General features: G+C 34.8%; 1 protein-coding gene across 1 annotated transcript in view; it reads right to left on the bottom strand.

Annotated features, from left to right (window-relative positions):
• The window catches only part of DMD (dystrophin), a 1,828,382-nt gene that overhangs the window by 1,316,451 nt on the left and 484,524 nt on the right, over positions 1–27,407 (bottom strand). Inside the window, 1 exon segment of the mRNA XM_078146592.1 lies at positions 5,359–5,553. Coding sequence (XP_078002718.1) covers positions 5,359–5,553 — 195 coding nt within the window.

Below are 27,407 nucleotides of genomic sequence, written 5' to 3'. Positions count from 1 at the left end.
ATATATATCTGTGATTATGATAAAAATATACATATTCAATTAAGTAATTGTGCTAAAATTCTTCTTGAAACAAGAATGATCATAGTATATTTTATTATCTGTATTTCATATTTATCCCTAGCTTTTATACAGGTAATGCCCATACACATTTACATATGTGAAAAGGTTTCAAGGTTCTCTCCTGTTTGGGGCACCTATGGTATCTTTACACATTATTTTGTCATGTTTTCTTCAGAAAGACATTAATTAGAATGATTATAAAGTATCCATTTTAACTACTAAACTTTCAAGAAATAACTGTTAAACCACAGAGATACCCACTACAGTTCTATAATTTGATTCATGCAAATCTGTCAGGAGTAAAATCAACCACAATTTAATTTCAAATCTTCCCAACCAGCAGCTGTACAATTTATGCACTGCTTTTCTATTTTTACTACTGGATAATGACAATGATGAATGCCTTTACAAGGAAATACATATTCATCAAAAAGGCTCAGTTCAAGACTATACCCCTCCCCAAAGCCTATGAATGTGCAAGACCCATTTTCCTGTGGCTGGAGATTTATTTGGGAATAAGATGGAATTGTGCCCACAACTGCATCTCATGACAATTTAATAATTCAACTAAATTAAACCTGCAGCACCACTTAGTTGTAACCACAGTAATCAATATCATTAAAGTTGGTGTCAGCTATAATAATATTAAATGCATCAGGATGAACAAATGATTAGCTATAGATGGAGTACACACCCTAGCAATGTATGTATACTGGGTCAAGAGTTATTAATAGGAAGCCACTCCATAGCAAACTAACTACTTGCAGGGTCACTGCTCTCATGACCTATTTGTCCATGAGCAGAACAAGGAAGACTTGAGTCTTGGCTCATTAGCAGTGATTTAAATGTTTTATGACAATTTTGAATTTACAAACTGTTCTGTCATGAGCAATTACTTAAAATGAAGAATGATAGGAATGCTGGCACATCTTTATAAAGTGATCGAGGCCATTTGTTCACAGCATCAAAATATACCAGAATCATGTAATCTGTACTGCAAAACCGAGTTTAAAATGGCTTACTACAGAAATGGATGGGAAGAATTTTTTTAAAAGAAATCCATGTATCTCATTTTCTCTTTCTGTTTTATTTTATATATAGCTCATTTGACTTAATAAGATACTCAAGTGAAGTCACAAGCATACAGTTAATAAGTTTCCTAAAAGAAACAACTATCTTATTTCTATTTGTCTATTTAGACTGTAGGATAAGTTTCTCAGATGTCACTGATAGGATAAAATGCTAAATAGATGCTGCTGATAGCAACTTATCATCTACTTATTTTCTTGTATCATTTAATTTTGAAAGATACCAGGATGTGGTAATACTAATAATATTTCATTTTAAGTACAAAATATAACTCCATAAAATTTCTCCTGAGGCATACGTTATTATATTAAGCTTCTTGATAGTCAATACAGTTATCTCTAGACATTACCTTTTCAAATTTTAGAGCTTAATGCTTAACCATATTCTACCTTGACTTAGAATTCAGCATTTTTCTCTTAAGCATTTTAAAAGAAATTATAGAGTTAGACCAAAGACAAGGCAAGCAGGGCTTTTTTTTTCCAGGCATCAGAATTTAGAGGTTCTCTCCCTCCTCCCTCAGCTGATAGCCACAAACAATTTAGCTACAGGCATCTAGCCTTTCCGGTATGTCTGCTGAGTCCAGTATATCTGCTTACCATCATATTGGCTAAATAGGTTTTGGTACAAGAATGTTTTGAATAGGTGTGCAAAAACAATTTTTTTGGAAATCCATATGTCTATCTTTATAAAAAAATAACATATTTTCCTCCAGTATCATTGACTGTTGTATTAATATACAAAGATATAGCTTAGAAAATAGTATAAAGACCTGAGAGGCTAACTGATGAAACTGTAGCCTAATATTCCCTGACCAGATGGTCCTGCTTGCTGCTGTGGAAACTCCAGTGTCCTGATGCTGACAGCAGCTTTGTGGTAAAGCAGTCCGATATGGTGACCTACTGTGACTTCAGACCAGTTTCCAAGTCTAGATGCAGGCCAATGACCAGCGTTTTCTTATATCAGTAGGATAAGGTGGTAAGCTTGCCATCCACCAAAAAATCTCTACTACTAAAATTTTTGTTCTTGCCAGTAATTTACATTTCAAGTGTAAAAAAAAAAACATAGCACCACGGGTACTGTATTTTCAGTTTCTCAAACAATTTGTCTACTATGTACAAGGCTTCCTTTTGCTTCTCCTCAACTTATCTTATTAAGATAGCTCTATTTTATCCACTCCTTTGTCTGGAGCACATTAAAAAATATTCCCATTTATAAGCTCAAATCTTACATCAAAGTTGTAAGAAATAAAGTCTCAGTGAGTTTATAAAGTCCATTCACTTCTGCATTGAAGCTTACTTCCCATAAAGATCAGAGACCAAAGTTTACCATTCACTTTATCAGATAGAAATCTCCAAGTGAACCCGCCCCGTTGTTCTGGGAGGGTGTTAAAACCTAGGCAGGGGTAGGGAACCTTCAGCCTTGAGGATCTGTAGGTCTTCAAGTTCGGCCCTGGAATTAGTCAAAGTGCTGCACTTGAGGACCCAGATGGCAGCATTGGCCTCAAGGCTGCAAGCTCCTCACTCCTGATCCTACAGTGATCCTATACTTCCCCTCAGCTCTTGACAAAACCTAGGTCAGCATAGCTTTCTGCAAATAACAAACAAAAAAGCAACAAAAAACAAAAGCAAATAAACCAACCAAAAACATTTATTTTAAGTCAAGCAACTTCTAAAATGTTTAGGGACTTTTTTAGTCTAAATTCAATGGCTTTAGTGGTAGAGCTCTGGAGAAAACTTCATCAAGAACAGGTTATCTTAGCAACCAAGAAGTGAATCAAAGGCTGTGATGAGGATGAGGAGCTGAGAGGATTTTGGACCCCAAATGAGCAACTAATCCTGTCAGGTTTCCACCACGTTGGACCAGGAACAACACCTTCCCTGATTCTTGGACCAACAACAGCCACTACACCAGACAAACAGGTCCCTCTGCAAGGGTCTGATTATCTTTTGGCACACTCTTAACTAATATGATTGAAAAGAAGAGAGAATAAAAAATAATTAGCAATTTAAAAAATGAATTAGATCAAATCACAGATAGAGAAGAAACAAAAAGAATAATCATAACCTACTATATATAAGTTTATACCAGCAAAATTTTTAAATTTAAAAGAAATCGAAGAGAATCTGTAAAAGTTATAAAATGCCCAAATTAATAGAACATGAAATAATGACCTTAAACCATCAAATTTCTGAAAAAAGCAATCAAACTAGGTATAAAGAAATGATCAGAGCAGGGAACTCTGGTATAGATTTATAGATTAACAATTTATATTTATCATATGCAAATGACTCTCAAAAATATGAAAAAACTCCATCTGTCTACAATATCTGCCACATATTCTAGGCACATCTTATGGTCAAATGAGTCAAATAATATAATTCCCAACTTTTGGAACAGGGGTTTTGAGATAGTAGAAGATTATTGAGGGAAAGTTAGCTAAGGATTAAGGTGTGTGTGTGTGTGTGTGTGTGTGTGTGTGTGTGTGTGTTTGGAGTGAGTATGCAAATGTTGGATTCTCTAAGGGACAGAATATTCCTCCCCTCAAGTGGCTTAGGGCAGTTAGGTGTGCCAGGCCTACAGTCAGGAACACTAGTTCAAATCTGGCCTCAGACACTTGCTGTGCAACCCTGGGCCAGTCCTTTAACCCTTTTACCTCAGTTTCCTCATCTGTAAAATGAGCTGGAGAAGGAAAAGGCAAACCACTCCAGTATTTTTGCCAAGAACGGGGTCACAAAGAGTCAGACACGAATGAAATGACTGAACAACAACAAGATGACTAAACTTAACCTCAAGTGACTCAAGGAAGTTCCATATGAGGTGTCACAATGAAAGTGAAGGCCAACAGGTCTAAGAGTCAAGATTTCAAAATGTTCTCTGCTCCCCTGGTAAGTTTCTCCTCAACCTAGCCCTGCCTTGCTCCCTTGCTATGGATGGGCTCTTGATATCTCCTTTCTTCACACATACCCTATATCCCTCTTATTCCAGGTATCAGAACTCCTAGTTACGGCTCAGATACTGCAACAAATTTATAATTACCAGTATTCATTTTCAGTCAAATGTGCAAGTTATACAGGAAACATCACAATTATTTTTGAACTGGTTTGGTGATGTCATTGCTATAAGAAACTCCCAATGATGCATTTTCCCTCACTAAGGCAGATTAATAACTGCTCAGCCATTTTTAGTGTTAAATAGTTGTTTGGGTCCACTGAGAGATTCATTGATTTACCCAGGCTTACAAAGTCAGTTTGTGTCAGAGATGGGACAAGAATGAAAGTCAGCTGAGGCTCGCTTTCTATCTTCAATGCCATTTTGCAATCTCGTTTTTAACCTATCCACATATATGCCACAATCAAGACCTAAAAAAATGTGTTACCCATTTGTAAAGTAGAAAGGTCATGTGATCTACAGCTTGAGAGCTTTAATCAACTTTTCTTTAATTCATTTCAACAACAATTTATTCAGTGTTTTCTACACACTAGATACTGTGCTTTCACTCTATTGTGAGCTGGTGTGACTGAGAACACAACTGTCGTTTTCGCCTATTGTTGACATATATGTAAAAAAAAACTTGCTTGTATTTGGGTCTGTTTGCTGGAAGAATCAGTCTTTCACTTTCTCTTCATTTTTTTGTTTCTTATTATTGTGAACTATTTGAAAGTTTTGTTCAAAATGAAGTTGACATCTTCAATAATTGCATCTAGTTCCCTTGCCTTACCAGATTTGTATGCTAAAAGGAAATGGCATACTACTCTAGTATCTGCCAAGAAAACCCTAAATGGAGTCACAAAGACTCAGTCATGACTGAAAAGTGACTGAATAACAATATATCTACAAATCTGTAATACTGTATCTACCCCTGAATTGCAGAGTGGCTGTGAAATGACTGAAGGACTGATAATAACAACAACAACAACAACAATAAACAACACATATAGGTACATTTCACAGTTTCATAACTTTAGAGATGGATATACTTTAAAGCTTATCTTGCCCAACACCTCCATTTTGAAGATGGGGAAATTATGACAAGTGAAGTTAAGTAACTTGTTTAAGGTTTTATATATAAAGTAAATGGCAAAACCTAGACTTGAACCCTAGTTCCATGACTCCAAAACAAAAGCATTTTTTTTTCCCCAGTGAATCATAGTGTCGCAAGGCAGAAACAGCGGATTCATAAATATTTTAATGGAAATATTTTAATCTTACCTTCAGACATTCTTCTTGCTTGAAAAGGTCCTCAAAATCTTTAGCACAGAGGTCAGGAGTATTAAGAAGGAATTCTACTTCGGATATGGTTTGTGTGACCCGAAGAATCTCAGCGAGATAAGTAGAAGGCACATAAGAGGTTTCCAAAGGCAAACCTTCAGTCATCACCATTGTTGTTTCTTCACGAACAGTTTGCTGGTATAGATATACAATAGAATGTTCTTTTAGCTTCTTAATAATTTGAAAAAAAATCTAGTGATTTGATACAAATTCCATCTGTCTAAAACAGATGAAAACTGATTACAAATACATAATAGCTATTAAAGGAGAAGTTTCAATTAAATTAAATCAAACAAGAAGAAGACATTTCCAAACTCAGCTTTGGTAATTAGTAATCTAGGATACATATGCTAAACATGGTCTATGAAGTACTGAAAAGCAGCATAGTATAGGCAAGAGACATATCAGAGGTCATCTCGGGGAGACAGAGGTGGGCTTCTGTCCTACTGATATTCTTTAATTGCCATCACCTCTCTACCCAATCCCCCATAGTAGGAGGCACTAAGTGTAGTGTAGTAGATGGAGAGCTAGGTCTGGAGTCAGGAAGACCTGAATTCAAATCTAGCCTCAGTCACATACTAGTCAGGTGGCCCTGCACAAATCACTTAACCTCTGTCTGCCTCAGTTTTCCCAAATGCAAAATGTAGGTAACAATAACAACTTCCCCCCAGGTCTGGTGTGAAGATTAAATGAGTTATTTAGAGAGTGCTTAGCACAATGTCCAGCGCATTGCAAACATTTAATAAGTGCTAATTTTCTTTCTCATACTCTGTTCTCAGTACTAATTCTTGCTAAGGAGTTACTTATTAAATAAACAATTATTATAAAAGGCTTGTCATTTTGATTCCTCTGGGTGTAATTCATATTTTGACAGTCTCTTCAACTAGTTTTAAGGTTAACTATAATGGATTACACTACCCTTTTTGCCAACAGCCCTTTCCTGCTCTGGGTTTATAAGAACACTGATACCATAAGGTTCCAAATAGAATTGCCATTCCAAATAGAATGGCCCAGATCATAATTCTGCTCTCCTTTTCACCACCCTTCCTACTGTTCCTTCATGCCCTCATAAAGAGCAAGTAAATTTAGAAAGATGGGAACCATATTTCTGTAGGGGTAACACACTAGGGCATCAGGACTATCCTGTAGTTATCCTAGCTATAACTTTAGATTGAGGATCACTAGTGGTCAGGATCTATGTGCTGACGTGATCTTAACACCTACTACTGGGTCTCTAATTACTAAGTGGCCCTATGAAAAGAAGTTTTGTTGTTTGGATCAATTGAAAGGTACATTTTCAATGGTTTTGCAAAAATTCTCTGCTAAACTTATAAATACAATCATACCATAGTGTTTTCACAAAAAAGACCATTCCCCACAAATGTGAGATGAATAAAATGAAATCATATTGTTATATGCTCACAGAACAAATCTTCCACAACTTAGTAAGTTAAACTTGCCCAGTAAATGCTACATTCCCATTTTCTTTTATTTTCCTTTTTTTTGGGTAGGATTCTTAGATGACATAAAAAATGGAAAGTTTTACTTTTAGAATACTTATACTTCTAGAACAACTACTTTGTAAAAGCTAATACAAATGAATTGACTGCAGACAATTTTCTTTCTTTATGGAAATCCAATTTTACATAAAGAATTCTGAAAGAAATCCATATGCCAAAACAAACCACCTAGGTTAACTTTACTGAACAATACCGTGATCTCTCTCTCTCTCTCTCTCTCTCTCTCTCTCTCTCTCTCTCTCTCTCTCTCTCTCTCTCTCTCTGGGTCTCTATCTCCTTCCCCTGCCCTCCTGTCCCTCAGCTCCATGTTCCATGGCCTCTCACCACACCCCCCACAACAACCCCCAAAAATAAATGAAAAAACCCTCCTCCAAGTGAAAGCAGAACAGAAGTGTGGAGAAACCACCATCTCCACAGCTGAATGGGGGATTGGCTGTGACCAGAGAGGAGAACTTTGCCCCATCTGCCAAGACACATGTTTCTGGCTACTGTATGTTTGTCTTCCATTGTGTATGCTCCAATACCTAATGTCTGTTACTGGCCACCCTCAGGTGTCAGTCCTTTGAGAGTTCTTCCTCCTGTTTTCACTTCTCTGTTCCTGGCCCCCACATGTCCTTGAACTCTGTACCCAGTTTCCTTCCACTAGAGGCAGGCAGCACCCTCTGTCCTGCCGTCCCTCCAATCCCCATGTTTTCAGACAATTTTCATTATATAAAAATTACTTTTCTCAGAACAATCCACTTATGTAAAGTGAGACCAGTCTGTATGATGTGTCTTCTTTCAGTTTAGTTTTGGGTACACATACTTATAGAGTTTATACTCATGGGGCATCTCTTTAAGTAGACATATTTATGAATAAACTAAAAATAGACATGAGTTAGCACTAGACTCTAGTATTATCCAAGACATTATTTTTCTCTCAAATTACCATGATGTTAACTCCAAAATAAATTATTTTTTTCCCCAGTTCATTTGACAGGCAATACTGGCTAGCAGAACTATCTCACAATTTAAATTAGTTTGGCAAAAAGTGTCTAATTAGACAGTAAAGGGTTAAGTATTTTTGTTAAATTTCCAAGTTAGCAATTATTTTTCCACTTTGTTTTGTGCCAATGTGGATTTAAAAGGAAGCAGGATGGTGGTAACAGTGTCAAACTTTTTCAGACCATATGCAGTCTGTAGGCTACAAATATTACATCTCTGGTGTAATGAATACAGAATTAAGTTCAGAGTTAGGAAGACTTGGGTTCTAAATCTATTTCTGGAGCATTCTAGCTATGTCACTAACCCTGGGCAAGTAACTTAACCTGTTACTAGCCCCAGCACCTCTCTATGACTAATACTCATAAAACAATATCTAACCTACATTGGGCAAGGTCATTTCTTCATCTCTAAGCCAGTGAAAACACAAATTAAGACCAAAAATTTTCATAACCATAATTTATAATTTTCTAGCAAACTTATTATGATTATCAACAAAGAGAACTAGTCCCAAAATTCTAAATGCCTTTATTTATGTGTATCTATACACATATATGTGTGTGTTCATGTCTGTGGATATATATTATATATGCAAGATGTCTGTTGCCCATGTAGGTAATATGTCCACATGGGTTATCTAAATGTATAGCTTGGGGACTTGAGGGGAGCACTGATGTCTATCTGTAGAATCTTTCCTACTCCTCTTCAAGTAACACTGAAGCCTGCCTTAAGGGGAACAAGAGAAGGAACAAGAAGATCAATTATCCTATTTTACCCTGAGAAAAGAGGATTGGACTAGAATTATTGCATCCTCTAAATATATACTTTTAAATTAATCTGACCCTTTCAATACCTTCTCCACCCTAGCAAAAAATAAAGCCATAATCAATCCATAGATCTACAGTGCAACAAATCAAATTTCCACATTGGCAGTTTCTGAAAATTCATGTGTCTTTCTGAATTTTAAGTTCATCATTTACATGTCAGGAGGGAAGTTGCATGTTTCATCTTCATTGTGCCCCTCTAAATATTTCTAAAGAGCATGACTGTTTTAGAATAAAGAGTCTGATGCTAATTACTCTTAAAGAAGTGGGTTGCCTCAAGTTTAAACTTGACAGTCACAAATACTGAACAGTGTGTGAACCCATTTATCCAAGAAGATAGCAAACAGAAATTGGAAAAGTTCTACAGTTTAGAATATACCAGAATATATAGAAGAATGAATGAGCTCTTAAGATGGGAGATCTCACTCAACCAAGAGAGAGGTTGTAATCTCAAGAGGAAATTCCTTGGTAACTCTAGGAGATAAGTTGGAAATTAGCAACATCTTGAAGAGCCAGTTTCCACTACATGTCTGCTAGAAAATCTTAGTCTTTTTTCTGCCCTGAAATTGGTTCTAAAGAGAGAATGTCTTTTCACTGCAAAGTTCTCATATTAACTTTGTCCTTCACACAGGCTTACAGAATCTTGCCATCATTCTCTCCATCAATTAGCAGATTCTCATGCAAAACACTCCAGGGTTTGCTAGAAACCCAAATTACATAGGTACCCATGTACATTTGTATATAAACATGTACACAAACATATGTATAGATATCTATTTATACATCTACAATAACTGATTGTGCTATGAGAGAGAAATCAGCAAGAAGACAAGGAGTACTTTCTCTCCTTATCTTGTTTTTCCCCTTTTCCTTTAATGACTTTAAAATAGCATGGTTAGTCATTTAAAATTTTTGTCTGCTTTCATTTCAAATAATAGACATCTAACATATGTATGTATGTATGTATGTATGTATGTATATATATATACACACACATACATATATGTATGTATATATACACACACAGATATAGCAGCTTTTGATGTGTGTCAGCCTATCTTGTTGACAGAAAAATAAGCTTCACCCTCATTTTATTTCTTCTCTTCCTATAGTATTCTTAGTTTTATTCACATCAAACTAAGATTTTGCAGGCCCTTTTAAAGTTATGTTATGTAACCTATAAAATATGCTCTGCATCAGTGGGAACACTGGATACAACACAGTCTTTAGTTGAACAGTTATATAACAGAAAAGAAAGATGTGGTGCTGAAAAATATATTTGTAAATTTCCCTGAGAGTTTTTCAAACCCAATTCTATATCTATTTTACTATTTTCAAGTATGTAACAACTTTTAACCAAATCAAGAGATTTTAAATTAATTCATTTGCATAGATATAATCACATTTTTAGAAGTTTTGTCACTCTGGTCAGAGTGACATTAGTGCTAACCCACTCATTTGGGATTTTTCTACTAGAAAAGACAATGCACACAACCCAGAACCTCTAGATGGCAGCTAAGTGGCACAGTGAATAGAGTGCCCAGCCTTGTCAGGAAGACTCATCTTCCTGAATTCAAATCTGGCCTCAAGACACTTACTAGCTGTGTGACCCTGGGCAAATCACTTAACCCTATTTGCCTATAACCCTATTTGTAAAATGAGGTGGAGAAAAAAATGGTAAACCACTCCGCTATCTTTGCCAAGAAAAGCCCAAATGGGGTCATGAAGAGTTGGATACAACCAAAACATGACTCAGCAACAGGAACAAATACCTGAATCTCTAACTGTGTAGAGAACATTTGTAGTTATAAGGCTGTAGTTCTTTTTCTGCAATTATTCAGTTCTTGGGAATTTTTTTTATGATCAAAAGGATAACTAGTTCCAAATTTGAAATGCTTTCATTAATTTTGTTAATGACTCTTAATTATAATAATCTTGTGCACTTGAACATTTCAGCTTAATTGATAGCATTTAATTCTCACAACAAACATGAGGAAGCTAAGAGGAGTAAGTAATTTTCCAAAGGTTCTATAACTAGTCAGTTTTTTAAGTGACAGTATAGGCATGGAAATGTAATTTTTTTTTATTCTCAAGTTCAATTCTCTTTCCATTACACCAAGCTGGTATTTACAGGTTTTATTGCTATTACAGGTTTTTCTAATATTGATGATAATCCAGTTTCCATCAGTGACAGAGCAAAGGACTCCTTAATTATATCTTCCACTCATATAACAAACTACATATTAATCATGCTATGGAATTAACGTTACCAACATCATCAACAACACTGAAAGCTAGAACTATTTAGGTTTCCAAAGAACTTTGTATATATAATCTCATTTGGTCCTTACGTCAATCCTGTGAAGTAGATGCTATGATTATTTTCATTTTATAGCTCAGGAAATTGAAACAGAAAGGTTGAATGACTTGTCTAGCAAGCATCACACAGCTAGTAAGTGTCCCAGGCAGAACTTCCTAAGTCCAAATCCATCTCCTCCTGACTCCATACATGTTAAGGAGCCCAACTGATTGATAGTTTGCACTTTTATTTTAAATAAAAGAAAATATTTACATCTACTGGATTGTAAAACTATTTTCTAGAGAATTTAAAGATGACATTTTCTTCAAATGCAACCTTTTAAAACTTCGACTCGTAGGCTCCAGCAGCTCAATCCCTACTGACCTCATTAAGTACAACAGACAGCTCCCTTGAGTTTCTGATGAGATATCCACTCTAAACAGTCAGTCTTTCATGTTAGAAATACTTCTCAACTATAAAGTTAGCTATTTTAAGATGGTTACTCACCCCCATAATTCCCTATAGAATTTGATAAATGTGAAGTGATTTGGTTAAAATCCATCAATATTTCTCTTAGAATACTAAATATTGAATTATATCTGTTATTTATTTACCTCTAGAATTAGACATATATTAATCATGAGAGATGTGTCAGGAATCACATTATTTTAGCCATTTAAAATCATCAGATTTTTCTAATGTACAAAGTATACTGACCTGCTTACTGTTAATGCGCGCTAAATGAATTTATGTTGGGTAACTTATACTACAGGATAACATCTTTAAGACTTATGTAGGTGAATGCATCTTATAATAACAGGCATCATTTAGGAAAGACTGCCGAAATGAGAATGCTGATCATGCCACAATCTGCCCATTTCACACATTCTTCTCAGTCATCGATATAACCTTCTTTACATTCAATAAGTACTCAGTCCATGATTTGTTGTTGAAAACTACTGAAGTAAGCTAAGGTCTATCACATTCAGAAAATACTATTATTTTAAGATCCTTTGTTAGAGGAAAACAGGGCAAAAGAACAAATAGAAAGAAAAACTGAGCTATCGAAGATGACCAAATAAATACTGAATGCCACAGTTTTTCTACTCTGACTTCATCTACAATTTGAGTTTAGGAAATGATATAGCAAGGAGGGGTGATGCTCCAGGAACTCAATCCCCTGATTTTATTAAATCCAATAAACTGTTGCTCTGCGGGTCTGATGAAACATCCTTTCTAAATAGCTAAAGGTATCCTTCTCAATCTGAAAATATAGTCTTGTAAGATGGCTATGAGTCACTCCAATTCCTGGCAGATCTGTATAAATGTAAAGTGATTTGGAGATAATACATAAATATTTGTTAGGATATTAAATGTTGTATTATTCCAGATAGCTGTTTAGCTTCAGAACAAGAGAGAAAGATCATAAACAATAATTAGTGTTTCTCCTCACAGAGGACCATTTAGTGAGAATCCGATTTGGTCAACTAAAAATATCTAATTTAAGATACACTAGTCAGAACAGTAACTAACTTTGCTCTTATAAGGACATGAAAATTAAAATAAAAAATCATTTTCAGTCAGATACTTCTTAATATTGTCAAATATATTTTATTATTTCTTACACTAAATAGTGCTCATTCAAAAACTAATAAATAAAAGTGAATTTTCCACTTTTCTTTCATTTGTATTATGTTGCTAAAATGGAACATTTTTAAAAAAATTGCTATGCTCATTTCTATTAATACTTACTGGAAATCTATAAAAACAAACTTTAATTTTTGAAGTCATTGAAAATTTATTTGGGTGCCCATAATTATAGCTTATATTTAAGATATGCTAAATATTAAAAGGTCAAATTTGGACATTTATTCTTCTGAATATTAAAATCTAGTATATTCATTTCATGGGACTCTTTCACAAAATCTTGTTACATCTATATCTAATCTACATCTATATATAATTAACATCTTCATCCATTCATTTTTATCTAGCCATCCATCAGTCTACCCATCTATCCATCCATCTATCTATCATCTATCTATATCTCAGAGAAATTTTAGAATATTTAAAAAATAAATTTTATATATATATATATATATATATAATCATTAGAAAATTGTCTAACTTATGTTAGGCAGTTAAACATGATTGGAATATTTTTTGTTTTCAAACTTTCCAATGGCCTCTTTTGTATCCTCAGAAAATACTCTGTAGAATAAAATACTTTCCCACAGAAAACAAAATGCTAAAATGTTTATTCAAACACATGAAGCACTTAGTACCCTAATCTCTTCTTTCTTCTTAAAAACACATACTTCTCATCGATATTGACAGTCATTCATATCTAGAAAGAAGAAACTTGATCCCTTAGAATCTTAGTTTAGTTTAATAAAAATTTAAACCACTTAATAAACATCATTGTAATAGGAAGTTTTATGCCCATGCTCTCTTTATGTGTAAAAATGCATTTAAAAGTACCATTAGCTATACCACTGTGGCACAAGGATATGTTGATTAAAGTGATGCAAATTAAAGACTAGAATTAGAATAGTCTGAAGAATTATTTAATTTCTGCTACATGTAGATATAGCTTTAGATACAGATACCAAGAAGCTCTACTTTCTCAAGAAATGTGTGTTGATTTCAATTTTTATATTACTTGAAATATGAGGGTCATGGAATTGAATATGATAAAGGACATTTTATTGTGAAACAAATAATGAAGTATTGCAAAGATTTTTAAAAATATATGTTCATCTGGATGATTTATAAAACTTATCTCTTTGTTCAATAAAAAATTTCAAATGCACTATGGTTACTGGGCCATTTGTGAATAATGAGGTCAAAGGATCTCAAGAAGAAAAATGTCCTCAATTCAGTATTGTTATGATGCATTTTTCAGAAATCTATATATAATATATATTTCATAGGAATACAACATATGGGGAATATATCAAAGAGTTACTGAGAATATAGAAGTGTTCTTTATGATCTGAACTAAATAAATTATGAGAAGAGAATATAAAGATATAACCACTCTTTTTTTACTATCTCAGCTGGCTAGATAAAAAACTTTCAATGTGTGAAAGTTAAAAAAAAACACCTTATTAACTTTAGTGAGAGATACAGGCACTGATCTTGTTATTTCACTAGCTTGGCAAGCTCATTGTTGAAGAGATTTCCCTTTCTATTATAGCTCGGCAGTTTATCTGAAATTATAGTACAGAAAGGTGAAGTGATTTCCCCAATGTCACACAACCAGTATGTATCAGAGAAAGGACTGGAACCCAAGTCTTTCTGGCTCTTTGTTGTCTACCACACATATTAAGTGATAATAATATGAAATATATAATAATAGGATTTGGACCTACCTAGAAGGAAGTTAATTCAACTAATTAATTCAATACAACACAAAACTACTAATTCAACCTCATTTTTTACATTTTAAAATCACCTAAGTGGACAGCTAGGTGACACAGTGGATAGATTACCCAGCCTGGAGTCAGGAAGACTAATCTTCCTGGGTTCAAATCTGGCCTTAGACACTGACTAGCTGTTCATCCCTGGGCAAATCACTTAATCCTGTTTGCCTCAATTTACTTATTTATAAAATCAGCTGGAGAAGGAAATGGTAAACCACTCTAGTATATTTGCCAAGAAAACCCCAAATGGGGTCATGAAGAGTCAGATATGACTGAAATGACTGAACAAAAACAAAAATAGCAGCAGTGGGATTTGAAGGCCAGATCTTCTCATTCTTAATTTACTGCTTTAACCTAAAAGAAGTATTTTTAAACCATCAACAATATTATTTTCAAAATTAAAAATAAGGGTCATGTGACCAGCAAGAAGATGGAATTGTTTTCTGCAAATTTCTCTGTCTCTACACCTCATGATTTAACATTGAAAAACTTTGATGCTTAAAAGTTTCCTTTTAGCATTTGAAGCTTTGTAATACAGGGCACAGTTGTCAGGATTCACCAGAACAATCATTGTGCTTGAACTTAAGAGGTGGCAGACACTGATTGTGAAACTTCTTTAAGTAAAGGGCAGTAACTTGAAGAGAGAGGGTGGCTCAGAAACCTCAGGCAGAGCAAGGTCCTCAGAGATACTTGACAAAAGATAATCAGGCTCGAAAGGAATGGGAATTGGAAGGGAAGGGAATTGGAAACCCAGCTGGAGCCCAAAAGAGGAAAGAAAATCCTCAGAAGCTGCTCAGTTTAGAGACGCAGATAGGGCTATCCTATCCCGCAGCTCAACGAGGCTGAGGATTAATGGCTAATAGCCGTTTGGGATATGTACAGCACTAGAATGGGGGTGGGGATTCAAATACTGAGGAGGATTCCCAAAGACAATCTGGAATAGCTAGGGAGTATAGGCGTATCTTGTTTTATTGCTCTTCATTTTTATTGCTTCCCAGACATTGCATTTTTAAATTTTAATTTTTTTAATTATTATTTTTATTATTATTTACAAATTGAAGGTTTGTGACAACCCTGCAGTTGAGCAAGTCTACTGGTGGGCCATTTTTCTAACAGTACAGGCTCACATTGTGTCTCCGTGTCACAATTTGTTAATTTTCATAATATTTCAATTTTTTTCATTATTATTATAATATCTGTTATGGGGATCTGTGGTCAGTGATTTTTGATGTTTCTATTGTAATTGTTTTGGGGTACCTCTATAAGATGTCAAACAATTCATAAATGCGGTTTGTGTTCTGACTGCCCCCCCAACTGGCTGTCCCTCTCTTTCTCTCTCCCCTCTGGCCTCCCTATTCCCTGGGACCCAACAATATTGAAATTAGGATGATTAATAAGCTTACAATGACCTTTAAGTGTTTAGGTGAAAGGAAGGGTCAATCATTGCTGCAAACTTCATGGCTGACTTATTTTAAGTGATTCCCACAGCCACCCCAATCTTCAGCAACCACCACCCTGATCAGTCAGCAGCCGTCAGCATTGAGACAAGACCCTTTACCAGCAAAAATATAATGTCTCACTCAAGGCTCACAGGGTGGTTAGAACTTTTTAGAAATAAAGTATTTTTAATTAAGATACGTACATTGTTTTTTAGACATAATACTATTGCACACTTAATAGACTACAGAATAATCTAAATATAACTTTAATATGCACTGAGAAACCAAAAAAATTGTGTAATTCACTTTATTGTGGTATTTGCTTTATTGTGGTAGTAAGAAAAAAGGATGAAAAAGAAAGATCAAGAAATGAAGAGAGAAAGCCACTATTTAAGCCTAGTTCATAAATATACAAACCAAAAGAAAGGACTATAAAAACAGAAAGAAGAATAAATAAAACCCCAAAGACAGCAAAGCACATTAAATAAAAGTGAACTCTCTAGAGATTGTACAGCAGTAAAAAAGAATCTCCAGAATGATTTGTAAGATAAATAAAATTCATAAATGAAGAAATTAGAAATAAATTTATATAAGAATCATACTGCCACATATAATTTTAAAAATCCAAGACAGATAGGAAAAAAATATGAACAATAGAAATCTCTCCAGAGGAGCAGATTTGAGAAAAAGAGAATAAAATATTTGGGAAACAAAAATAATGAAGCAAAGAATATTTGCCAAAAAAGAAGAAAAAGGCAAGAATACAGGAAATTAATACAAGTAAAAATAATTGACTTTGACCGTGGATAGAGGGTTAGGCTTGGAGTCAGAAAGATCTGAGTTCAGATCTGGCCTCATACACTTACTAGCTGTGTGACCCTAACAAGTCATTTAACACTGTTTACCTCAGTTTCCTCATCTGTAAAATGAGCTGGAGAAGCAAACCACTCCAGTACCTTTGCCAAGAAAACCCCAAATGGGTTCACAAAGAGCTGGAAACAAGTGAAGCACCTACCAAGTTCATAGGTGAATACTGAAACAATAAGTTCTTTTAGTTTCTCAACAACAACAACAAAAACAAGAAGAATAGGATATAAGAGATTGAAAGGTGTGACTGGGAGCCAGGGAGTAGATGGAATGGTCTCATTTCTGAAGAGGAAAGGGAAAGGTGCCTTTTAATATCATTGCCGTGGGAAGACGAGGTGTTTAGGTCTCTGTGTGTGTGCATCTGTGTAATGAGTATATACTGCACTCATATTACACACACACACATATAAGTATATACAGTGAAAGACTTGAAATTTATAATGGATTAATCTGAGAGGAATTTGCACATTAGGAGACTACCTTCTCTGAGTAAGATGCATATTCTTGGATGGTATCCCACCCTAATGAGAAGATTATGAGTCATCATTCAGAGTGGAAGGGTAGACACAGAACCAGAGATAAGATAACTTGGATTAAGGAATAGATATTGATAATTGTAAGGGCAAAGGATATGACTGATACTCAAGATATAGTAACTAATATGGACACATACCAAATGACATTATTTCTCTCCACGATCACATCCCTTATGGTTTGATAATTCTCAGGCATAACAGATAATTCTGAGGTATAACAGAAACAAAAAAGGGGATGAAGTAATCTCTACAAAGGCAAGATCTACATGAAAAGATAAGATCTAGATAGGAATTAGAAAAGGAAGCTCAAATCTGGTACTTCTGATGGATTTACAAAATAAACATATACAAAGAGTAAAGAAGACATGATCAAGGGTATAGGCTATAAATAAAAAAGTAAAATTCAAAATAGGCTGAAGGGAAGAGAAACATTGAGAAAATTAAAGCAAAGAAAAAAATTCTTGGAAAAAAGGTTCAACATAAGAAAATTACTTTAAAAGTTGCAGGAAAAGAAGTGGGGGAACATTTTGAATCATATACTTAATGAGGTACTCTTAAACTGTGGGTTGGAATTCCAACCCACAGTTTAAGCAGTACTGAAGGGGTCATGAATGGAAAAAGTTTAAGAAGCCCTGAGGTAGAGAAAGGGATGAGGATAAAGAGGGGTTAGGAATAGATAAAACTAAAAAGGAAGAATGAGACATCAGCAATTTAAATAAAATCAAGGAAACTTGGGATAAGTCAAGTTGGGAGGCTGGCCAGAGGTTTTGGAAAGTAACATCAAAGTAGGGTAAACACATTTAGCTGCACAGAAGTAGCACTATCTTAAAAGAGGAAGATGATTTAAAAAATCAACTCAGAAAACAATGGAAGAAAATATCAGCCTAACAAGTTGAACATTAAATATGAATAGATTAAACCATCCAATAAAATGCGAGTGACAAAATGGGTAAGAAAAGAAAATCCAACCATCTGTTATATAAAAGAAATGCATCTCAAGATAAAGAAACATATGAAATAAAAATGAGAGGCTAGAACCAGTTTACTATGTATCAGATGAAAAACAAATACATAGGAGTTGTACTTAATCTATCAGATAAAAGCAGAAAAAGCAAGCATATAATTGTCATTTAATTGCAGGAATTTAAAAAGTTCTACTGTTTAATAAAAGTCCATTCTCTTGGCTAACAAGAGGAAACAAAATAGGATAGAAAGAGGTATAACTAACTCGTAACTAAGGTGACTTCGAATGATAGCTAGAAAATTGTAGCAGTACCTTTCTGACTAGAAATTTTGGTTAGAATAATCTGTTAATGTTTGTCCACTGTTAGAAGTTGTCCATGGAGTTATAAGTACTTTCACTTTTCAGTTCAACTTTGCAGAATGGCTCTTTATTGCTTCTGCCTTTGATTTTTGTGTGTGTGTGTGTGTGTGTGTGTGTGTGTGTGTATGCACGTGTGTGTATATACATATACATATAATATACACATACACACATATACATACATACATACGTGTATGTGGGGGCAATCAGGGTTAAGTGACTTGCCCAGGGTCACACAGCTAGGGAGTATCATGGGTCTGAGATCACATTTGAACTCAGGTCCTCTTGACTCCAGGGGCAGTGTTCTATCCACTGCACAACCTAGCTGCCCCATATAAAATATTTTTAGGTAGACTAAATTCAAGTTTTAAAATTTAACAATCTATAACTTCTGAACAAAACAGGAAGAATCAAATGCTGCAAGTGGTTAAATCTAAGCTACTTATATTATAATTTTTCAATTAATTTTAGGAACAGACTCTGATATTGGAAAAAAAAAATTGTTAAGCTAGTTTGTCTTTTACAATCTACAAACTTCCACTGCATTTACTTCCTTGGTTACTGTCATAGTCTATGGTGGTCCTTCCTATATGATGCCTGCCTGGGCTGGCCTTAAGAAAGCTACCCTATGTTACAAGTCAATTCCCACTGTTTCCATCCATTTCTCTCCTTCTCCAGTATTCAAATAACTTTCCCTACGCAGTTTTAGTTTTCTCAAGGCTCTGTTGAGTCACTATCTAATTAATCTCATAACTTGATTCTTGATAATGTGCTAATAGATGATAATGGTATAATGTGTTGTACCTTCCAGATGAGATATTTACATTTTAAAAAGGGCTGTTCATTAATTAACTTAAATTAGTGACTATAATTGGAATTTCAGTTACTGTGACAGGTCACTGAAGGAAGATATAGCTGGATGGCCTTTTGGATTCCCTGATAACACATGCAAGCAATTCCACGTACAGGGCAAGACCTTTCTGAAATCTCACATAAGAGTATGAAATCATTTCATTTGAGTAATGCTATAGTTACAAAGTACAGCAGTCAAGAATGCAGCATCACTTACAGTTACAAATTGGAACTTGTTAGAACTTGTTAGATTTCCCGTAATCTGCACAACATAAAGGGTTTCCATTTACAATGTATAGATTATAAACACAAATTATTTTTATTTTGCAAAATCAGTTTTGTTGATGTATATATTTCATATAACAATTTAATGTTTACAACATCCTGTTCTCAAAACAGTCCTGGAACATAGATAGCTTAACCATTATCCTCACTTTTACACACCAAAACTTGCATGTTATTTGACTTTACCAGTTTACCATATTAATGAGAGTCACAGATGAGACTCTAACAAGGGTGCATCCCTTTGACTGAATCCAAACTTCACTGAACAAATCCCCTTATCCTTTGAAGTTTGGATTCAGTCAAAGGGCTGCACTTGAGGACCTAGAGGGCCACATGTGCCTCGAGACCACAGGTTCCCCACTCCTACGAGTCTAAGACATATTCTCATTATTTTCATATTTCAGGCAATAAATGATTTCTCTGTATACTTTAGATACTTATCAAACTGAAGGCAAACTGGTAAAATGCTTTATATAAGAAAGCATGGCCTCCTTAGCTAAGTGAAAACAAATATTTCATGTGTAATGTTGAAATAAAATTAATAAAATCAAGATAAAAATCATTCATTTAAGAAAATATAGTATTTCCCTTTATGATGCTTATTTTGACCCCCTGAGAGTATAATCATTTGTGCAGAGTTTTCTAAATGTAATAATTAAGTGCTTAAAAAAGTAGAATTGATTTACCATTTTCATAATTTCTATGCTATATTTCTCAAGTGTCTTGGAAAAACAGGGTAAATTTTATCTAAAGATAAGTCAATGTGATAACCACATAGATCTTTAGTTCCCATTTATTTATTAATAGGTGTGTATGTGTGTGTGTGTGTGTGTGTGTGTGTGTATGTGATGTATGTTGTTCGATTGTGTCCACCTCTTCATGACCCCATTTTGGGTTTTCTTGGCAAAGATACTGGAGCAGTTTGTCATTTCATTCTCTAGCTCATTTTACATATGAGGAAACTGAGGTGAACAAGGTTAAGTGATTTGTTTAGGGTCACACAGCTAGCAAGTGTCTGAGGCCAGATTTAAACTTAGGTCTCCCGGACTTCAGGCCTGGTGCTCTATCCACTGTGCCACCTAGTTGCCTCTAGGTACATATATAGGGGATAAGGAAAAGACTAGGAAACTGAAAGACAAAATAACTTCTTCAGTCACAGAGCTAGTATACAGCAGAGGCAGGACTAAAACAGAAGTCTTCTTGACTTCCTTTCCTCCATTTATTCTATTAATTATTCTTGTTGTCCTTCCTATGTGTGTGTATAACCACAGATGTACACACATGCATACATGTACATATTCATATATATATATATATATATATATATATATATATATATATATGTTGATTTTCAAACTTTCAGTTTGAATTGTGTGTGTGTGTGTGTGTGTGTATTTTAATGGTGGGGATAATTATTATATGGACAGCTATGACATTCTGTATTCTTTGTTCATACAGGCATTACTAAAATATTACCAGCCTGAGTATTCCTTCACAAATCTACCAGTTAATCTCCACTTTTATCTAGTGCACTTACTATGTTACAGTACATTATGTGCTCAACTGGCACTTGATTAATATAATTCTATGTAAGTGATGATACATATTTGTTCCTTTTTATGTCAAATCCTTACTTCTGGCTAAATTTTCTCATAAGATAATTAGTCTAATGTAGTGTTTTCCTTTTAATGACTCAAACAAGATATAATAATGCTAAAACTGGAAATTTTATGGAAACTTTTTAAACTAGTATATGGCAGATACTTGGGAAGACTTTGGCATACTTCTCAACAAAGAACAACAAAAATCATGCTTTTAAGGTTTTTTGAGAGAATGAAAATGATCAAAGGAGGAGAGTAGCAATGTTTATATCGCATATGTTGATGATAACGATGGAGAAAAAGAAGCACAACTTCAATGGGTTTATTTAATGTGTACTATGTATAATGGTCTTTGTGTAACTAGCATTTTGTAGGAAGGGAGTAAAGCCTTTAGATGTGTAACTTGGGGGTAATTCTTCCCCCTTAAAGGAATAGAAACCAGGAATGCATTTTGAACCTAAAAATTATTTCCTCTACTCTAAAAATATTTATGGGATCTGACATATATTATTCTAGTTTGGTAATCTCTGACTAGAGTAGAGCAGAGTGGCTAATATTATGGTCCTTAATCTCTTGTTTTTCTCATGATAGGAATCAAAATCTCCTTCGGAGAAGAAGATTCTAGAAATATCTTTTCATGTCTCCTTATGAGGAACATTTAGACAAACCTATAAGGACACAGTTAAACTATATAGGCACACCATATACATACTCGTGCACACACACATACACACATGTGTGTGCACACACACACTCCACCCTTATACTATTAAGGAAATGGAAAGGAATAACTTCAGAATGGAAAGGATAACAAACATATTTAGTAGGAAGTCAAAACCACACAAATGAGTAAATGACAAGAAAGTGTCAACTGTCCTCAATTAGTTTAATCATCAGATACGTACAAATTACTTCACAGGATACTGCAAGAAACAGTGGCTTTTACTGCTGAATTGCCATCAGCAATGTCTGAAAAACCGAGAACTAGAAAGGTGCAATGGAATTGAAGATGTGTAAACATTGTCCGAATTGTCCAAAAGAAGAGGACCAAATCTTTAAGCCCCAAGTTTTACTTTAATTGGTGACGGAATTCTAGAATGAATTCTTAATGGCGTAGTTTATGAGAATTTAGCAAATGAAGAGTTCATTATTAAGAGCCAGCATTGCTTTATTAAGAACAGGATATGCAAACCAACATTATTTTTTCTTTATAGATGGGGTTAATAGATGTATTCAGTTACCACAGACAGAGAAAACCTGAATTTCATAAAAGCACCTGACAAGTACCCACTAAAGTATTCTTCCAATACCTAATTTTGGTATGGAAATCACTCTGGATGCCAATGTCATATAAACTATGGCAGATGTTATAAAGTTAAAAAAAAAAAAAGGAAACAATAAGCATAAGACCCATGATGGATTGTCTCTCACTTGAGGATCAGTCTTGCTATTTTCATTTCTAGTTTGGCCACAAATTAATACATTTTATAGCCATAGCAGTCCAGGTTTCTATCTGCCAAGTTGTACAGGACTTGCAATCAGTGTTGGTAGAAATATATCTACAATGATAAAAAAAAAAAAAATATGTTTGCTTTAGGTAGACATTGAAGTTTTAAAGTAATCCACTTTTAGAGGGAGGTCTCCAGTTGAGTGATCCAGTATTTTTTTTTCCCTCTTGGCCTTATTCATTTTTATGAATGATAAACTGATGAAAGCATAAACTGAATAATTATAAAATTTGCCAATCACATGAAGATAGGAGAAGCTAGTATGTTAGAAGATGAAGTCAAGATACAAATAGAACTCAATGGACTTATCCATTGGCCCTGAAATTACTTAATCAGGTTAATTATAAATCCATACATTGTTTTAGCAAAATCAATTATAAATGTATAGGGTAGGAAAGATATAGCTACAGAATAGTTTGGCAATGAGACATGCAACACCACTGTCACTAAAGAGCTAAAACTTATTTTCAACTCAGTGAATAATGGAGAAGAATGTGGTGGGGGTAAGCAGCCTGCAATATGTAACCAATGAAGAATTCTAAAGAATAGGTATAATAATAGCATTAAGGAATTGTACATTAGGAAGAGAAGAAGGCCTGGTCCTGTGGTGAGAACAAGGGTGACTAGTGGATTACCATAGTGATTCAATGGTATCCTTGCAACATTAGAAGAAAGTGAAGACCTATAGAACAGTTAGAGTACCACCTGTGGCCACCTTGTGCCAAACTTATAGGAGGCACTGGACAAGGGCAGGACAGAATGAGCAGGCATTCCTTGGTTAAGATATACATGGATATTCATTATTGGAGGGAGATTTCGAGTTCACAAGGTCAGAGAACCACTGAATATTATTAATTGCATATATGTAATACCTTATATATGTACACACAAACACATTTGCATACTATGTATATTTTAATTATACACTTATGACAAAGGTGAATTTTCTAGATATAGGAAGCTTGCCTTTAATAATAATGGTGAGCATTTATATCATTCTTTAAAGTTTGTAAAATGCTGTACATATACTATATCATTTGAATCTCACAATAACCTGTGAGATAGGTACTGTTACATTTCCATTTTACTGATGAAGTAATCAAGCGTGAGAGATGTTAAGTGACTTATCTAGATTCACATAGCCAGTTAGTGTTTGAAGCAGTATTCAAACTTAGATAGTACTAAATATAAGACCAGGATTCAACCTACTATGCCAACTACCTGCTCAATAGTATATTTTGGTCATTAAGATGAAAATTTGTTTAAAATATGTCATATCTATATCTTTTTTAAAAATGGAGTGCATTGAACAAAATATAAATTAAACCTTTAATTGAAGACTCAGAATCTTTATGAATATAATTTTTTGGGGGGGAATCAGCTGAATGATAAGGAAGGAAAGAAAAATTGACTAGAAATCAGATTCTAGTTCTAGCTCTGCTCTGTGCCTGGAAAAAAAAAATCAGTTTGGGCCGCTTCCTCATCTGTATGATGAAGGCATCGTATTATGAGCCCTTCCAGTTCTGACATTCTAATATTCAATGCATCAGTCTGTCGCATAGTTATGTCTTTAAAGGTTACTGAAAGACATAGTGATTGGCCCTATGTTAAATGCCCTTAGACTTTGTGGTTAATAAGTTGTTCTATTAGTTTTATTGTTATCCTAGTTTCTCATTGGTGTCATGCTATCAACTACTGTGGCAAATGTGCCTGGTAATAATCATATCTGTTCCTTAATGGGATGCGCATCAAAACTTGTAAGAATCACATCTATAACAAGACAAGTAAGAGCTTGGGAAGCTTATATGTCAAGTGTCTTAGATTTAGGTTTTGTGACATCAACTTTGGCTGTTGAGTCCTTTTTTTAAGAGGCAATTGTGTTGTCCAAGAAAGTCCTGCTCTCTCCTCTTTCTCCTCCTACATGTTTTATTGTTCCTTTGCTTCCGTTATTGCATCCTCATCAATGTCTTGCCCCTAACTGGAGACATTCCTCAGGACCTTCTCCTGTGCTCTCTTCTTCTCTTTCTCTATGCCTTTCTTCAGCTCCTGCAGGTTCAAGTATCATATTTATGCATATTTTAATTTTAGTCTTCCTCCTAAGCCCTAGTTCCAGATCATCAATTGCCTGTTAGACATCTCTAAAGATGTTCTATATGTATCTCAAACTCAACATTTCCAAAGCTAAGCTCTTATCAAACTTTCGTGTTTATATTGTATCACCATCATTCAAGCCACTTGGTTGACAACCCTGTGATCAACCTTGACCATCCTCTCTCCTTCATTATCCAAAACAAATCACTTTCCAAGGCTGAGCTACCAATACAACACATCTCACATCCACAGCTTTCTTTTCTCTTCACACGCCTGAGATCATGGTTCAGGCCTTTATCACCTCTAGCTTGGACTATTGTTAACAGTCTCCTAATTGGACTCACGGTGTCAGGTTCCACACGCTCCTTCCCCTTACAACGTATTCTTTGGAAAGTTTTTAAAATAATCTTAATTCACGTCTGACAATGTGACTTCTCAAGGACTTCCAGTGGTTCTCTATTGCATGTAGGATAAAACACAAGTTCTTTAGCTTGGCTTTCAAAGCCTTTCACAATCTCACTGCAGTTTCCCTTTGCAGGCTTGTCACAGATTCCTAGTCTTCACACACTCTAAGTTCTGGCCAAATCATCCTACTGACTGCTTCCCAAGTTTGGTACTCTATCTCCTGCCACTGAGCCTACACATAGATTGTCACTCATTCTAAGTGTGAGCTCTCTCCTCACCTCCATCCCTCAGGAATCATGGCATCCTTCAGTGGCTCCTCTTTCAATTCCTTCAAAAAACCCCTATCCATTGCTTTGGTGGTTAGTGCTCCTTTGGCCCTCCTAAATTATCATGTTTATAACCTTCTGTTTCCATGTTATATTCCTGCATCAATAGAACATAAGCTCATTAAGGGAAGGAACTGTTTGTCATATTTTTCTGTATCACCAGATTCCTGTGAAACCTGGACAGTCTACGAGTGCCATGCCATTAAACTGAATCACTTCCATTTGAATTCTCTTAGGAAGATTCTGAAGATCATCTGGCAGGACAAGGTACTGGACACTGAGGTCCTTTCTCAAACTAAATTGCCATGCACTCAAACTCTCCTGTAGAGAAAGCAACTCCAATGGGCTGGTCATGTTGTACGAATGCCAAACATGTTTGCCCAAAAGACTATTTTACAAAAAAACTCACACAAGGCAAGTGCTGACATGGTGGTCAGAAGAAGTAATACAAGGTCTCCCTGAAGAACTTTGTAATTGATTGTATGACACAGTAGACACTGGCACAGGACCACCCAGTGTGGCATGCCCTCCTCAAAGAAGGTGCTGTGCTCTATAAGCAAAGCAGAATTGAAGCTCAAAAAATGAGAGATGCACAAATTTAAAGAATCTACCCCAAATGTTCACATGGACTATGTGTGTCTAACCTGTGGTAGAGCATTCCAAGCTTGTACTGGTCTAATGAGCCATAGTTGGACACACTGTAAATTGACTCTAACATAGTGATGTCATTTTGGTCCTTTTCAAGAAAAAAGGACAACAACCTATCACCAGATCGTAGCAGAGGACCCTGTGAATAATTGGGGCTTAATGAATGCTTTTTAGATTGGGTTGTGTTTGGCTTAATATCTTGAGTTCAAGTGCCATTTCTACCAATTACTAGTTAAGGGCCTCAAGTAAGAGACTCACTGAATTTGAATTTCCTCATCTGTAAAATGTTACTCGCCTTAGAGTGTTGTTATTGGTAAGACTTTAAGTACTATATGAAATATACATATATATATACATACACACACACACACACACACACACACACACATATATATACATACACACATATATATCCACATACATATATATGTAAACACAAACACATATACACACATATAAATATATATATATATACATATATTTGTTTAGTTCCTCATTTTAGCTCCAGTGCTATACATGATCAGTGTTGCAATAAAAATTCCATTATCATGATACTCTAGAAATATAGGAATGAACAGAAAGTAGTACAATTATTTCTAATATATTACTCTTTATTTGCCAGACTCTAAATAACTAACAGAGATGAACAGTGATGCTTTAATTTGATCCAATTGTTCTTACTGAAGTTTATGCCAAATTTTAGATTAAGACTTTATGAACACATTAAGTTTAATGTGTAAGTTTTACTTTCTAATCATATTCTTTCTTGAAGTAGTTTATACTTCATTAGTGTTCCAGAAAATAGTTTTGTCTTTTTTTAATAATAAGGTTTTAATATAATTTGCAGTAGTTATGCACAGTACATTAGTTCCTTTAAAAATAAGTAACCATATCTTTGCATTTCTGTTTTCATCTGCACTGGCATATATTCTTTGAAAAGATATGGATGTTTAACCCAGCTTTTACATATTAACTTTATATTTTTATGGAAATATAGTCTCAGTGGAATGAAAACATGCTCGTAGGGAATAAATGGTTTATAGGAGTTTTCACTTTAT

Source organism: Phascolarctos cinereus, unplaced genomic scaffold (assembly GCF_003287225.1).
Source record: "Phascolarctos cinereus isolate Bilbo 61053 unplaced genomic scaffold, phaCin_HiC Scaffold_726;HRSCAF=1367, whole genome shotgun sequence".
Lineage (NCBI taxonomy): Eukaryota > Metazoa > Chordata > Mammalia > Diprotodontia > Phascolarctidae > Phascolarctos > Phascolarctos cinereus.
This window is presented reverse-complemented; position numbering and strand designations above follow the sequence as displayed.